Below are 16,500 nucleotides of genomic sequence, written 5' to 3' on the forward strand. Positions count from 1 at the left end.
CTAATTCTAAATGCGAAATCTTTTTAGCACTTTTTATACAAGATTTCTTAAATTATTCTACTTTTTTTTTGCAATACTTTTCATAAATATTTATTATTGTCCTTATCAAATTTTAATGAATGTAAGAAGCAATAATTAAATTACTATAATCAATAAAAATATTGAAACGGTAAATTGTACTTAATTTTATTACAAAATACAAACCAGGACAACATGCAATAATACAGTTTTATAAAAAAACTGATAAACTTCTTTAGCTGTCTGCCATGGATGCGAAAGAAAAAACAAGTGTGTTGAATAGACAATTCCTAATAATCCAGAAATACCTTTCTCAGTAAACGAATGCAATCTGGTAAATAAATGAAAAATTTTATTCATTATATTAAATGCTAACGATAAAGCATCTTATAAGCTCAAACTGTGGTACCTTGCAAATCGAAAAAATTCCCACAGTATTTTTGTAAGAACACTCTTACTTTTTTCTATATTTTTATTCAAGAATTTATTCTCTAGAAAGAAGGCAATATTATTTTACTTTATAAAAACAATATTCCTATTTATTTACCAAAGAAAGAACATATCACATCCTTGTTCTGTTGGTGCTGTTTTAAATACACTAAATCTTCTTCAGTAAAGTATTTCCAAACACATAAACTTGGATCCGACCGTTTAACGTATCGAGAATAAATAGGATTTTCCGGATAAATCCATGCTCCGCATAAATCATCATAATTCACATCTGATTTAATCTGATTTTCTGATTGGGCTCTTCGATAAATTATTCTTTCAATATCAGATATTATACGTTCAGATAACTTTGAACACTTAATATCCACAACTGATGTTGAACGATCTTGATTATTAGTTTTATTATAATCATTATCTTTCACCGTCAGTTCATTGGACATTATTAGAAATTGTTTTTTCGTCAATTGGAAACAATGATAATTTGTTAAACCTTTGTAAATATTCAAAGATGCAAAAAGAATTATTTAGCCCAATATCCAATTTACTGTTTTTCAAATGGTAATATTGTATAATCTATCAATTTTATATATACTATATATATATAAAAATACGCATGTGAATATGGTGAGCCTGAGAATTAGACTTTCTTTTTAATAACATTAAAGTGTGCCATAAAATAGCTGCTAAAAAATAAATATAGATAAAAAGAAATTTTGCGTTAAAAAATATTTAAAGATAAATAAAAATCTATAATGAAAGGATTAAAATATTTTGTAATGAAATTTTTGTATTCAATAAATGAATTCGCCGATGTAATTAAACAAAGTAATTGCTCTATAAAGTTATTGTTTTACAGAAAATTTGCTGCTTTTTTTAATTTTTTTATTTTTTTTTTTTTTTTTTTTTTGGATGAGAGTGAACGGTGAATGCGACGAAATCGTTAAATAATATTCACAAGTTTATTTTTTTTCCTGTGTAATCATTTATAATTTATCATGAATTATCGAATAAAATTAATATACAATATATTTTAGAGCAAAAATTTGTTATACATTGTTTACAAACTAAGAAAGTAAATACATAGGTAATTCATAGCAGCAGGTATGGCCTACTATCTTACAAGAGGTTTTTGCGTGCCAAAAATTCATCATACATTGTATGTTTTAAATGTATATTATTATAACTAATATTAATATTATTATTATTTATCAATGTTACCATTAATATTATCATTGTTTCTTATTATCATTAACATTATTTACTTATTACATAAATCATATTTATTATATATGATTTATATATATATATTTATATATTTATTTATTTATTTATTTATTTATAACGAACACCACCCATTACTATTAGAATTACAAATGGGAGCTTTACCATCTGTCCCTGTGTTTCTCATTTTCCACTTTTTCGTTAGATCTGATACTCAAAATAGATGATATATCGTCGAATGTAATGTGATACACGCATTTTTCGTCATTAATCACTCAGGAAAAATGTTCGTCCTGCACAGTTCACCTCCCATTCCATTATAGTGGCATTTTTCCATCGTTTTATATTCCACTCAAATTCATTGTAGACACACTCATGGTGTATTTATATTTCTTGATTATGGTACAAATCTGTAAGCAAAAAATTAGAGTGTGTCTCCTACAGTGATTCATTGGATAAATTATATCGGCGAAAACAGTACTGACTTTTTTTAAGGTTTCTACATAATATAGATATGATCTTATCTATAAAGACACATGTTTCATTGAGATTAGAGAACAACAAAAAATTTATTACACATGTGTTTTTTCTTCGTAAATATACATACAACTGCATATAACTGTAAGACTATCAATTAAAATAGCGAAACCTCTTTCATTTCGTTTTATGCTGGAATTAATATACAAAGATTTTATTTCAAACTTTGAAGATATTCATTCAAGCGACAGCATTGAATTAACAGCGTTATAATTTTTTTTTTTTCAACGGAAACAGTTTATGTATGTACAATATTGCATTGAAAATGCATTATACTAAACTTAATTACTTTTTTGAAATTCCTTTCTGAATGACATTGCGAAAAATTATTGTGTAGAGCAATACGTGAATTATCACAAGCTAACATAATCAAAGATCTAATTTTAATGTAATTCATATAAGTACAACATTATTTAACAAAGCATTTGTAAAAATATTTTAGGAACAATAATTTATCTCCCCTTAAGACGCTAAAGTTTGCACGATAAAAATGGATATAATATAAAACTAATCTATGCAATTTATTTTGCTCTACAAAATAAATGATCAATCGATAAATAGAAGAAAAAAAATGTATTTACTGTGAAAGAATATAAACATAAATATTTTTGATATTAAATCATGTAAGCGAAGGTTTCTTAAAGCACTTATAATTAAGTTAATTAAATTAACAGACTCAACTTTTAAATAAGAAATTAACATTTCCTTTAATGGTCACTTCAAGATTTACAGCAGCAAGTCCATAACAAGATTGTGAATATATTACACGATTTCTCTTTTACTCTTTTCTATCTAACATTTAACGATATAATTCATATTATAAAAATAAATGTTATGCAAGTATTAATCAAATAAAGATGATAGAAAAAAAGAAAAGAAAAGTACATGCTACGTACAAGCAGTACTACTTCGTGAAACTGTAGAATATAACGTATAAAAGAGAAAAATTATTTTAACGTACAATGTTAGTTACGCATTATTTTCGTCTGGAGTATAAAAGCTTTCGTAACAATGTCGCAACTGATCGAATAAAATATAGGCTTGTTGAAGGTACACGAATGAGAAAGGAAATGTGAAGTGTGTAGACTGTGCACAATAGTTGGTTTGAGAAACTATATGGAGTAATTATGCAAAAATGTTCTTACACAAATAATTATATTTTTATAAAAAAGAAAATTTAAATGCCAAGATATTTGGAATTTGTACATGTTTATCTTGAGATTATATTTAAAACAAAAAAAAAAGTTGTAAGTAACTTTATTTATGTGACGTCAAATTGAAAAGATATTAGAAATTTGCGATGTATTTGTTACACTAATGTTAAGAATTTTATAAATTGTTTTTCTGTAAAATTTTCTTCTCTTCATAATATTAATTACTGTATATAATCAATAAAGGTTAAAAAGTAGGAAACATTGATTGAATTTGTTGCAACTCGCATATCTTTTTTTACTTACGTAATAAATACGAGGACTGAAATAAGTCTAGAGTACATGCAATAAAAATATTAAACATAACAAGAAATATACTACAGCAACATCTACTCAAATATCCCATAATATTAATACAAAATTTTTCATGAAGTATCCACAAATTCGTAAATCTTTAACTTGATCAATATCAAATCCTTTTACCCTTGCAAAAAGATAAAAAAAAAAAAGAATCATAAACTTTTGTTCCTTACACATTTTGATATTATAAAAATATGTAGACACAATGTACTATTATACTGAAGATTGGACTGATAATTTATCTGATGCACATATCAATTGCTTTGTGAATCTTCAATGGATGGTACACTGTCCACCATTGTTGACCAGCAAGGTGACAAGTTTTAACTAATATAAAAATATATACCAACATAGTATTTGACACGTACAGATTTGGATAATCACTTGCAACAATTACCAGTTGCTGCCTTTTGTCCTTCTGTCTCAACTAACCGACGACCCTGACCACTTGTACTTGCACTCCCTGATTGTTCATTCTTTGGAAGCTTTTTAGCTGTAATAATATGAATAATAATACATAAATATTTTCACTAAAATCTATTACAAGTTAACGTTCATTTTACTTCATACTTTTTATAACCCATGTAACTCGATAAAAGATACTATTTCAAATCCAGATGCTCTCTTTATCATTGCCGAGATAAAATAATTCGAAATACAGTTTTAAAAAAAACTTTTTTAATGAACAATATGAAATTCTGTTAGGTAGAAAAATAAAAGAACTGTCTTACCAATTGCCAAAAATATATCATTAACGTTCATCGCCGTTTTAGCTGAAGTTTCCATGAAAAGAAGGCCATTTTCATCCGCGTATGTTTGAGCTTCTTCGAATTCTACCACTCTCTTCTGTGAAAGATCCGCTTTATTTCCAGCTAATGCTATAACTATACTTGGACTGGCTTGCCGTTGTAATTCTTTAACCCACGTTTGGGCGCGTATAAATGTGTCCTGCATTTTTAATGAAAAATTGCATCATTAAAAAATCTATTTCTTACAACTATTTATTCTTCCTATTTTTCTAAATAATTGATTACTTTGATCACTTGCCTGATTTGTTATATCGTATACAACAATAGCTGCTTGTGCACCACGATAATACATGGGTGCAAGACTATGGTAACGTTCCTGTCCAGCTGTATCCCAGATTTCAAATTTTACAGTCGTGTCATCCAGACATACAGTTTGTGTTAAAAATGCAGCTAAAAATAATAAAATGTACTTGTAAACACATGTATTAATAAACTGCAATTATTTTTATGAAAACTAAACTTACCTCCGATAGTACTTTCTTGATACTCATGGAACTGTCCTTTAACAAACCTCAAAACAAGACTGGATTTCCCCACTGCAGATTCTCCTAGTAGCACCAACTTAAACTGACAAATCTTCCCTTGCGTTGAACCGTTTGGCCTCTGGGCTGTACCCCGATTAGCCATGATCACCTAGGTTTAAGAGAAAATTGTTAATTTTGATAAAAAATGCTTTTGTTATTAACTAATTCTATTTTATACATTAAAATATTTTAAAGTTCAAAAAACACACAAAATTATTGTTTATATAAATTCATAGTCTTTTAAAACATTGAAAACATTTTTATGTTTTTTTACTCTATTACTTGGTAAAATGGTATTTAAATCATTACACGTTACAATATAAAAATATCAAGTAATTTTCAACTTTCATTCTTGTCTAAACCTCTAAATCAGGAGATAAATGTCTATTTATACTTAAACTCCGTGCATAATAGATAAGAATGTCATTTACATTCAAGCGATCAACCATTTAACCAAATGTTTTAACTTTAACATAACGAATTGATAATCATGCACAGTAAATTCTTCTTATGAACTTTCAGATATTTCAGTGTAATAAACAAATGAGTTAAGAATGTTTTCTCTTTTTCTTTTTATATATTGTAACTACTACAATTATAAATAGTGTATTTTAGTGATTATTGAAAAATGTACTTTTATAATATTTAGTAATTATTACACAGAAATAATTATTTGAAAGTTCTAATTATATTTAGCTGGATAAGAAAACGAATAATCATAAGTTAGTAGTGGATGGATAAGGATTACAAGAGGTTGATACCCTGTTAAAAATGCATTACCCGAAACCTACGATGAAAAGAGAAAAAGCAAACAAATAAACAAATAATCAAGATTAAATCAAGATGATATCATCAAGCTATGAAACATACGAAAGCTTAATGCGTTCGAAATACAAAAACAATATCTTGTAATTACAATAACGATTACTTTCTAATGAGTCACTTACGAGCGAAAATCGGTATATGGGGTAAAATCTTAGAAGAAATAAAAATGATTTAACCCATTAAAGCGAGTACTGTGTTAATTACATTATCCAATTAGTTCGCGATGCGAGTCTGGGTAGAATTGAACGGTAGAGTGTTGCTTCGCGATAATATTATGGCTGATAAAAGTCAAACAACAGACACACACTCTAAATGATAATGTATTTAACGAGAAACAAGTAACACGATGACTAAACACAGCAACTTCACGGCAATCACGAGATTCGCGTAACTCGCGGCGACGACGGCGACGACAACGACGACGACGACGACGGAAAGGAAACAGGTCCGCGCTGTTCGAACCCGTCCGGGTACGAGCTGACAGGAAAAAAACGTCCATAAAAGAGAGAGAGAGAGAGAAAAAACATGACACGCACGACTTACACACACGTTAATGAAGCTGCGTCAAAGTTTCATACCAACGTAACAAACGCTTCATAACCTTCGACAAAATGGTGTTATTGAAAAATCACAAGAAACCGTTAAAGCGGTGTATATAAAAAATAGACGAAAGAAACCGATAAGGAGAGATAGAGTTCTGTATACGCGCGCGCACGAATCTCTCTCTTGCACACATACATCTACTTACTTACGTTCCTTTAACACTCTATCTTCTTTCCTCTCGATCGTTTATTCGCTTAATCTATGTTTCTCTCATTCTCTCTCTCTCTCGCACTCCGAACACTTATTCATTTACAATATCCCACTCGCCCGCTTTCTATCTTTTTCTCTCGTGCTCGTTCATTCACGTTCCTTCTTTGTCGGAAGATAGCAAGGGGGAGGACGCAAGAGGCGACTAAAGGGTGTAAGCGATGCGCCACGATAGTTATGACTCTGGGTACTTGTCACCGCCCGTGAAACGTCAGCAACATCGGAAATCTAGCCCACGCCGAAAGAATGCGCCGCGAAATTAAAAAATAATGTAGGGACCAATGGTTTCGCAGTTACACTAATTACGGTCTGTAAAAGATAGCATGAAATGTTAGAGAGACCACCTGGCAAGATGGGAAACTGAAAATGTTCAGTGATTAACCTGCTGCGTGAGGATTCTCGCCGTCGAACAAGAATGCGGCACTAAGACGGTCGATGGGTGCACAACACCGCGCGACGATGATTAATGTCAATTCACTGCCGCGCGTCAGATACGATCACTTGTCTTCGGTAAATCGGCCCACTAACCGAGCATAGATCGTGCAATCTATATAGAATGTGTACATTTATGACAGCTCCGGTTGGTACACACAGGCGGAGACACGACTTTGCAAAGCTTGTTGAATTTTTTTTCTCACATTCCCCTTTTACCCCTTTCGACACTTTTCCTGTTTACGATAAACTCCTCCGAATGACACTTTTTTTCGATCGGTCGATGTCTCTCTAACCTAACGCAACCAGATTTCAAACTATAAAATTGATTTCACTAAAAAAGAACGAAGACTGAGGCCCGTATCACGCACACGGTACACACAATGCTGCGACACTTTCATTTACGACGTGAAAACTAGGAGTCACGGAACACGTCAGAATTGACCGCTGATCGAAAAATTGATCAGTCAATTTCCGAACTAGAGTTTGCAAAAGGGGGAAGAAACGACGGAAACTTCGAACTCGGAAGGATCCTTCGAGAGTACCTTTCTTCAATGTCGTTTTCTTTTTCCTCAAATTAGAAATGGTGCGTTTCGATGAACGCGACCACAGCATGGCGCCATTCACGACCAATAGAATTATTTCAACTTATACAATGTTTTTAAGCAATTATTTTTCTTGTATTTCACCTTCTATTACAATAAATTATCTTATATTTAAAATACTATCACCTGTAAAATGAGCAGCACATTATAATAAATTAATATTGAATCTATGTAATAATTACAAATGGTTGAAGTATAATATTTTCTACGTTCTTCAAATTAATCTCAACTCCAAATACCTTTTTTTTTGTATTAAATGTAAAAATTTGAAAAATTAAAAGTTTTACGCACAACTATTAACCACACTGCTCATTCTTGTTTCGATTGGTTAATTTTGAAAATGTATTTAGAAATGGCCGCCAAATATCACTTTTCCGCGAAACGAATTTCTTATTTTCTATTTTCTAACTGTGTTTATTCGCGACAAAAGAACGCACGTGCTTAATGTTTGGAATGCGTCAATAAAGACAATATTCCGTTTATGTACATATTTTTATTTTTTATGAAACTCTTTTTATTAGAACAGTTTCAGTCAGAGTGTTTACATATTATAAAAGGGAAACTGTGTCTTTAAGTTTTAATGTCATTCCAGCTTACCAAACATCATATTTTTCTAATTGTTCGGAAAATACTAAACAGAGACAATGGAGAAATACCAGCATATGAGAACGTTTATATCGGCGGTTTTAGAATACACGAAACATCCTAGCGAAACAACTGCCTCAGTTTTACAACGAAATCTTGGTGTATGTATTATTTTAGAAGTATGATTTTAATAACATAATCGTTGGCGTAACTATACTTTAGAATTTTTTAATTATCTTAAATAAATAATAAAAATTTATATTTTAAAAGATAATAAGCGCCTCGTTGGATTTGAGTATATTTGACCCTGGAACCAGCATAGCAGCTGAATTTTATGTTAGTCTGCATGAACTTATGAATTCTCTGGCATCCAGAACTACTCTAATTTGGAGCTCTGTTGATGTCTTACAAAATGCATGCAGAAATGCTGCTGCAAGACAAGCTTTAATTCATATGTACAAATTTGCTCCTATATTGGCAAGATTGTTGGAGGTATATATATGTTTATATTCAACAGTAATGGAATGTTCCTTGTAAATTTTAATATTTCTTGTATTACATTTCATAGGCTAATTTAACGAGTGAGAAAAGAGTAAGGGTATTAAAATTGCTTCAAGAATTGACATATGGCATAAAAATATCATGGCAAGAAGCTCATTTGCCATATTTAATATCAATACTGACACAATGGGTGACACAATCCAAAGAGGAAGACATCATTGCACTTTCCTTAGGTGTATTAGTAAATCTTTGTTACAAAAACCTTCCAGCTGTATATACCTTGATGAGGACGATAGATACAAAAGCATTTATAAGAACACTGTTAAAACTGCAACACTGCAGTGTAAATACAAGCGTGCAATGTTGTAAACTCTTGATTATATTAGAACACACTAATACGAACATTTCGGAGAAGTACATCTTGGATTTTGCGGCTGTTACGTTTAGCAGTCTTATAACTGCCATGAAACAAAAGGATGTTTTGTTACTTAGACACATTATAGATTTCTTTCAAGATGTTGGACAGAACGAGCATTCTCATTCCGTTTTACTCACGTACCCGCAGTAAGTTGTTTTATAATCAATTTGTTTACATTTACATTGTGCACATTTTATCTTGTTTGTTAGTTACGGTAAAGATGTAGAAACTGTATTGGCTACGTTAGAAGACAACGCGGATCCAGAATGCGTTGCCCTTATGATGGAATTTTTATCATCGTTGGTAAAATTAAAATTGTCCGCTTTGGTACCCTTGTATCCTTTATGTGTGAAAACAGCGATGACTTGGCTTCCTGTAGAACAGGTTTGTTTTTATCTAAATCTACAGGTGAACAATATTTAACAACTAATTAATACCATTTTTTTTTTTTCATCACTGCCAGGTTTGTTCTAAAGCGTTAGCTTTGATAAGGGTCACAGTAATTGACGCGCGACGTACTAAAACATCCGCCGAGGTACTTGCAGAACTGGACGCTTCCGTTTTGATGCTTATTATCAATTCAGAAAACGCGGAGATTCAAGAGAAGCATGAATTAAGTTTGGAAACGGAATCGAGATTAGCTGAGTTAATGCAATTGTTTCAAGAGATGGTTAAAATTCCAATGCTCAGAACAAAAGTAATGCAACTGTTGAACGAACAAATGATCCGTAAATTGTTAAGTCCGATGTTGGATAGCGAAACATGCGCCGCCGGTGACTGGCCAGGAAATTTTATTCAAGTACTATACTTTTCTTACATCATAATAATTTAGTGGAGATAATTTTAGTTTGAAATTTTTCAGAATCCTACTACCAACTTGTGTATTCATGCGTTAGCTTTGACTGCTGATCTGGCGACTAATCATTCACAATGGTTAACGTTATATTCCGAATTACTGCGAAACCAACAGATTCAAATGACAATGGCACACGCATTGTTTACAGGCGATGGAGATATTAAGCAAAAAGTGTTACAGTTAACGTCAACCGTAGGATTTCCGCAGGAATGGTAAGTTTTAAAGGAATACAATTTAAAAGAATACAAAAGGGTCTAAGAAAAGTTATCATTTGAAGAAAATGTTATAATTGATTACTAAGAGTATGATAATTCCGAAGTAAATTGTTTTAATTGCTATTAATGATAACTCTAGACAAATTCACGATCACACGCAAATTGTATCCCATGTTTTTGTGTGAAAAGTGTTTCCGCGGTGGCGCTATGTATGAAGCAATTGGAACCTCTAATATTGATACAAAGTTCACCCGGCGTCGCTCCAAATGTTGCAAATAAAATATCCATAAGTTCAAACACCGAAATGGCTCCACTTTTCTCTTTCTCCCAAGAGGAACGGCTTGATGCATTTTTAGCAAAATTGCAAAGAGCTTATGAATCAAACGAAATTGGTGATATTACCACATCAGCGGTAATGGAACTGTACGAATACAAGGTAGTAAATTTTTATGTAACATATTTCATTTCAAATGGAATATTACTTTTTATACTTACCATATTTTTTTCCTGTAATAGCTGGCAGCAATGAGACACGCAGAAAGAGCAATGCAATCCAGTTTAGAGGCAGCAAGCAATCATGGAATCAGTTTGCAACATAGGCTGGCACAAGTGGTGGCCGAATCGAGTCGTTTACATCAGATGCTATTCGATTCGCAGCAATGTTTAGAAGGAGTGAAGTCTACATTGACGGTAAAACTTGCTGAAGTAGAGGAGCAAAGTAAGAAAGCGATCGCTATCAAGAAACAAGTTAGTATCTTTCTATGGTAAATCCGTAATAATAAAAGTTCTGTAAAAATTTTAATAATACTTACATTTGTAGGAAATTGAAGGATTGAAAAAAATAGTAACGGAAAAATCTTCTACTATTGATCACCTGAATGTAATGCTCGTGCAACACAAACATGACTTAGAAAGCAGTATCAATAGAATTGAAGTGTTGACTAAAAAAATCAAAGAACTAGAAATTGAATGTATAAATGCGAACGCGAAAATTACAGAGTTGTCCAGTAAAAATCATGAGATAAGCAAGCTTCTCCATAAAATGCAAGATCAACTTAATAAAAAAGATCAGGTATACTCAGATGAACTGAAAAATTATTCTGTGCTGAATCTTTTAATAATCGTTTGATATTTTTGAACAGGTCATAGAACAAAAAACTGCAGAAATTCAATCGAATCAAAAAGACATTTCTGCGCTTAAACAAGAATCTCAACAATTATTGCAATTAGTACATACGTATGAACAAAATATTGCAGAAAAGGAAGAAACTATTAATAAAATGAAAGCAGAATTGACGGATTTAAGTCGCATGAGAGATATGATCTTTGAACTTACTGCCAAAAAAAAGGAAGACTTAAGCACAAGTTAATGTTGCATCCTTTTTCTATAACATATTTTCAAATTATCTAATTATCAATTTGATAGGTATTTTCGTAAAAGATTTCTTACTTATATATTTTCACCTATATTTGCAATAAAACCTATTGAAAATTAAATTGTACGTACATATATGTACATTAAAGAACCAGCAACATTGATTGCATGGTTTATTTTGTAAATATAATTTTGTCACTTATAAAATTCAGTGTAATTTTATATTCCTGCAAATATTAAGTATATTCATGTTATAAGCAACTAAATGCAATTATTTTTATAATTGTTTAAAAACGCAATATAATGAATAATTAGTAAACTTTTATTGAGAAAAAAAGTACGGTCATTTATAAGCAACAATATTTAGTTGTTAAGGTATAAAGAACAGCATGTCATAAAGAGTCTCTTTTGTTCCAAATTATTTTCTACTATGCAAGTTGTACGCAATAATCACAATATTAAATTGTGTTTCTAAATTATCAGATAATTCCCAGTACGTAAAAGGTAACAATCTTATCCGATATCTAAGAATCTCATGATACGCGCCATTCTTTTCAGTTTCTCTAAGAAATTTGTGTCATTACCCTTGGCATTTTAAAAGTGTACAGTACCAAGCACAGTACATGTCGTCTTGCTCGATACTGTACATCTAATATTAGCTATTGTAATGAACATAAAATTTATATCCTGCATGACGATTTGATCGCACAAGAACTGTGCGTGTTTATCACTTTTTGTTATTGTCAAACAAAAATATGTATCTTATGTCAATCATTTTTAAATGATTGCTTCTATGTACAGATAAAACTCTTACATATAAACGAGAATAGAGAACTTTTAGTATTCCTCGTACATAAATACAAAAAATATTTGTAATAGTTTGCACTTTTTCATAGAGAGATTAAAATATATTAAGTATTAAAATTTCTTTCGACTTGGTCGTCAAAAAAGAAAAACATGATGAAGCAATTAAAACCCATATTGTCATGCCAACAATTTCTTTGGAATGTTACAAAGTTCAATAATTGAACTAAATAAACTAATATAGTAGCAAATACTGATGCAAAGAAAACTTAACTAGGTTGAGACTTCTTAATCGATAAGTAGTCTAACCCATTCAAAAAAGAAAATTTGTGCCAAAGTGACAAAAAATGTCTGAATAAATAAAATTAAAACGAACTGAGAGCAACTCGGTCTACGGGTAAATTACTCTCCATGTTAAATACTTCGCGTCTAACTAAATTTTGTCATCAACTGCTACCTTTGCTCCACGGTTGTTCAGTAGCAGACGCGAATATCAGATAAAAACAGTTGGTACCCATATTTATAGCCGCTGCCAACCAGAACACTGCGTGCCAACGAGCCAGCGTTTCCTACAACATAAACATTTAACAGTAAATTTACTGTATTGATAAATACGTAATAAGAAAGTTGTGCGAATTTAATTATATTACTAACATGTCCTTGAACTAATCTTCCAATAACATATGGTGCTAAGAAGCCGCAAGCATTTGACGCTGCATTCGTAAGCCCATAAAGAGTTCCCGCGTATCGGGGCGCTAAAGCGATATGGTTCATTTGGTTGCCTGCATAAACCGCTCCTTGGAGAGATCCTAGTCCAGCGAGCATCATCATGACGGTCATGCGATCACATTCAGCCCAGATAGCACCGATAAAACTGAGACTCGGTCCTAACGAAGCCACTGTGTTCCATAACTTAAACGACGCTAAGGGAGATATAAGCTGGCGGGCAAGAAGGGCATCTGCGAAACTTGAAATACCAAGGCCGACTAACCAAGAACTCAAATAAGGCAGTGCTGAAAGAAATGCATCTTGTTGTACGTCGAAATGCAAAATTTTATCCATGTAGGTTGGTAATTCGGTCAGAAGGGTGTAAAATGCCCATGACTGTCCGCATTGTGTTATCGCTATAGCCCACATAGGTAACGACGTGAATACTGATAACCACGGAACTCCTGAATCGTTATCCTGCGTTTTATAATAAAACTAGGTCAGATTTGAATTAATCAAAAAGAAAGAGTAGTAGAGTAACATTTGATAATAAACCTCGTCTTTCTTTTCCACGCTAGCCTCGATAAATGCTCTTTCAAGGGGGTCGATTTTTGTGTGTTGCGCAGGTGAGTCGAATACAAAAATGAACCAAAATGCGTACCAGACGATGCCGAGTCCTCCAAACAAATAAAATGCTAGTGGCCATCCTCCCCAAAGTTCTAACGAACAGAACCATCCACTCACCGGTAATGATATAACGGTGCCAAAATTTGCACCTGAATAAAAGCAAATATGATTAATCTTGATTATTTTGTGCAATGAGAAAAAAAGACAGTTACCTGCGTATACTATCGCAGCAAATTTGCTTCTCTCTAAAGGAGGTACCCAAAGCGCTAACATACTATGCATCGCAGGGAACGTAACACCCTATTTGTAAAATTAATTCTTATTTAGTTATTTATTCATATGCACGTTTATTGTAGAATAATTTACCTCTGTGAATCCTTCCGCTACTCGTACGGCCAAAAATGGTACCAATCCTGCGTACGCTGCGAAAGGACTGATGACAGTCAGTACAGCAGTCAGAAATACTCCTAATCCAAATATTAGCTTTCCACCAAATTTCTCTGCCATTCTACCACCTGGGACGTTTGTAATAACATAGCCAAGGAAAAATGCACCCAATATAACACCTTGCGTCCGTTCGTCCCAATTAAATTCCCCTGCGCTCTATGGAAATTTAAATGATAATAAATTACATTTATCAGAAAAATAAAGGAAAATCATTACTAATTTATTTTTCATTAAACAGAGAATATAATAAGCGTAGCAGGAAAATAGATATTTTCAAACATACAAGATAAAAGACAAGGATGTAGGCGTTGATCAATGTTGTCTGTATGTGCTTAGGTCATACTATCAGTGATAGATTTGCATGAGTAATATGATAAAACAAACACAGCTACAGCTGACATTTGATCTGTATCAGCATTCTATAATGTATTATTATGATAACTTGACAGAAGTATTTATCATAAAAAGGAATAACCAATACATTTGATACATTACAATATTAACACATAATATTTCAATGAACTTACTGGTATAAATGTTCCATTAATTGGTTTTTCATTACGGCATACATCAGTGGTGTCATTATCATCATCATGCGGTATAGCTGTTTGATTTACCATTGATACAATAGCTACAGATAAGTTTACCCTCATTGCATACACAAGAGCAAATCCTAAGAATCCTAAAAATCCGAACGTATACCTTGCCTTTATGCATGATTTTGTATCTGATGGTATATCTGGTAAAGTAACTGAAACAAAAAATGTTATAATCAATAGGCAATTTAACTAATTTAAGTATTAATTCTAAATAATCAACCTGGTGTATCTTCAGATAATATCTTATATAACTTTTGGTCTTTTTTCATTCTTACTATCTCTTGCTACTTTTTTCTATTACATTCATATATTTTACTGAAACATTGTAACATATAAAAAAGTCTAAATTAAAGCTATAATCATAACATACATTTTTATAAATAAAAAAGCGAGTCAAAATTGCTTTCAATTAATATAATTCAGTTGAAAGTTTGACAGCTGACAGCGTGTGTATACAGTCCTATTGTTCCTTTGTTTCCAAACAATACTCTTTCTACATTTAAAGAAGAAGCGACAGTAAACATATATATACGTGAAAGAAAAAATATTTGCAATCGGGTGTGAAGAAAGCACTCACCTTTGTCTAAATGGTCGTTGATGCACAAAGGTTGATCGTCTCTTGAAACACTAGGATCCAGCACTTCCATGTTTTGCTTGTGCGCTATTTCAGAGACTCAACACTTTCACGACTGACCTGCTGCTTATTGTTACCATTGAAATTATTCTTTTATTCGATTTGTTTATATGTCGCACCAATATTACAGCTCGTATAATATGAAATTTTGAAAAAATAATTGAGACGATTTGAATTTTAACAATTATTATAATGCGAGCAAAGCGAATCGTCGTCTACTGTCATCACCACTTATCATCACTGATGCGAATACATACGAATAGTTGCGCACTCACGTCATTCGCGACTAACACATGTTTAGTTTGAGCAAGATTGCGCATGCGCATTACTTTTCTTTAAACTTTCTACAATTAAGTAATTGAAGGGATAGACATTATTATTTAATACATACATATTCTACTTAATCTTATTAATTATTAATAATTATTCAACAATTTGAATTATTTATATCATGGACATTTTTAAATAAACGAAAATTGCAACTATTAATTTTCATCAACTTAATTATAAATAATTGCTTCTATTACTTGTTATGATGATATTACAATAATTATACTAAGATACTATCAGAAAAATAAAAAAAATAACAAATTGAATGTTTCATAGCAATCAAATATTTATTTTTGTATATTGTATTGATAGAGTGTAACAATAATATAAAGAAAAGCATTTACGTTTTTTTTTCATTATTGTCAATTTTCATAACTTTTCCTTTTCTATCAGAAAAACCAGTGCTTTTTTCTTAAAGCATTATATATTTAAAAGCACTATATACCTGATTTTGATAACATTCTTAACAGTTTTTGTAATTATGAAACATTATTTATTATTGTGAAAGTAATTTGTTCCTTTTTAAGAAAAATAGCACTAGTTATAATAACATGTTGCTGTGCCCGTTGTAAGCGCTCTCTCTCCAACATTAGAAATGTATAAATGTTGTTAATTACGCAGCTAACCGGTAGTATAACTATTATTAATACCCTGCGATT

General features: G+C 31.6%; 4 protein-coding genes across 13 annotated transcripts; 1 reads left to right on the forward strand and 3 right to left on the reverse strand.

Moving 5' to 3' along the window:
• Positions 1-76: 76 nt before the first annotated feature.
• On the reverse strand, positions 77-1,336 carry LOC117608285 (uncharacterized). Its single transcript, XM_034333169.2, has 2 exons — positions 566-1,336; positions 77-509 (listed from the first exon to the last, which is right to left on the reverse strand). The coding sequence occupies exons 1-2, from the start codon at positions 906-908 to the stop codon at positions 406-408; spliced, it is 447 nt and encodes a 148-aa protein (XP_034189060.1). The 5' UTR covers positions 909-1,336; the 3' UTR covers positions 77-405.
• A 140-nt stretch (positions 1,337-1,476) lies between these two features.
• On the reverse strand, positions 1,477-7,705 carry Rab5 (RAS oncogene family member Rab5). Of its 8 annotated transcripts, none has more exons than XM_034333167.2 (6): positions 7,683-7,705; positions 5,011-5,179; positions 4,785-4,936; positions 4,469-4,685; positions 4,106-4,230; positions 1,477-2,099 (listed from the first exon to the last, which is right to left on the reverse strand). In XM_034333167.2, the coding sequence occupies exons 2-5, from the start codon at positions 5,171-5,173 to the stop codon at positions 4,118-4,120; spliced, it is 645 nt and encodes a 214-aa protein (XP_034189058.1). In that variant the 5' UTR covers positions 5,174-5,179; positions 7,683-7,705; the 3' UTR covers positions 1,477-2,099; positions 4,106-4,117. The 8 variants fall into 8 exon arrangements, with proteins under 8 accessions (XP_034189058.1, XP_034189052.1, XP_034189055.1 ...); XM_034333161.2 differs by lacking the exon at positions 7,683-7,705 and adding an exon at positions 7,088-7,652; XM_034333164.2 differs by lacking the exon at positions 7,683-7,705 and adding an exon at positions 6,648-6,780.
• Positions 7,706-7,754: 49 nt separating this feature from the next.
• LOC117608268 (uncharacterized) lies at positions 7,755-11,869 on the forward strand. Of its 2 annotated transcripts, none has more exons than XM_034333128.2 (11): positions 7,755-7,935; positions 8,335-8,488; positions 8,598-8,819; positions 8,896-9,392; positions 9,456-9,630; positions 9,710-10,045; positions 10,109-10,314; positions 10,507-10,753; positions 10,834-11,064; positions 11,138-11,389; positions 11,460-11,869. In XM_034333128.2, the coding sequence occupies exons 2-11, from the start codon at positions 8,387-8,389 to the stop codon at positions 11,685-11,687; spliced, it is 2,496 nt and encodes an 831-aa protein (XP_034189019.1). In that variant the 5' UTR covers positions 7,755-7,935; positions 8,335-8,386; the 3' UTR covers positions 11,688-11,869. The 2 variants fall into 2 exon arrangements, with proteins under 2 accessions (XP_034189019.1, XP_034189018.1); XM_034333127.2 differs by lacking the exon at positions 7,755-7,935 and adding an exon at positions 8,071-8,225.
• Positions 11,870-11,993: 124 nt separating this feature from the next.
• MFS10 (major facilitator superfamily transporter 10) lies at positions 11,994-15,789 on the reverse strand. Of its 2 annotated transcripts, none has more exons than XM_034333142.2 (7): positions 15,455-15,789; positions 14,806-15,029; positions 14,198-14,434; positions 14,044-14,131; positions 13,760-13,980; positions 13,151-13,681; positions 11,994-13,065 (listed from the first exon to the last, which is right to left on the reverse strand). In XM_034333142.2, exons 1-7 carry the CDS (start codon positions 15,522-15,524, stop codon positions 12,943-12,945), a joined length of 1,494 nt encoding a protein of 497 aa, XP_034189033.1. In that variant the 5' UTR covers positions 15,525-15,789; the 3' UTR covers positions 11,994-12,942. The 2 variants fall into 2 exon arrangements, with proteins under 2 accessions (XP_034189033.1, XP_076548645.1); XM_076692530.1 differs by lacking the exon at positions 15,455-15,789 and adding an exon at positions 15,248-15,363.
• Positions 15,790-16,500: the final 711 nt, after the last annotated feature.

This window comes from Osmia lignaria, chromosome 15 (assembly GCF_051020975.1).
Source record: "Osmia lignaria lignaria isolate PbOS001 chromosome 15, iyOsmLign1, whole genome shotgun sequence".
In the NCBI taxonomy this organism is placed as follows: Eukaryota; Metazoa; Arthropoda; class Insecta; order Hymenoptera; family Megachilidae; genus Osmia; species Osmia lignaria.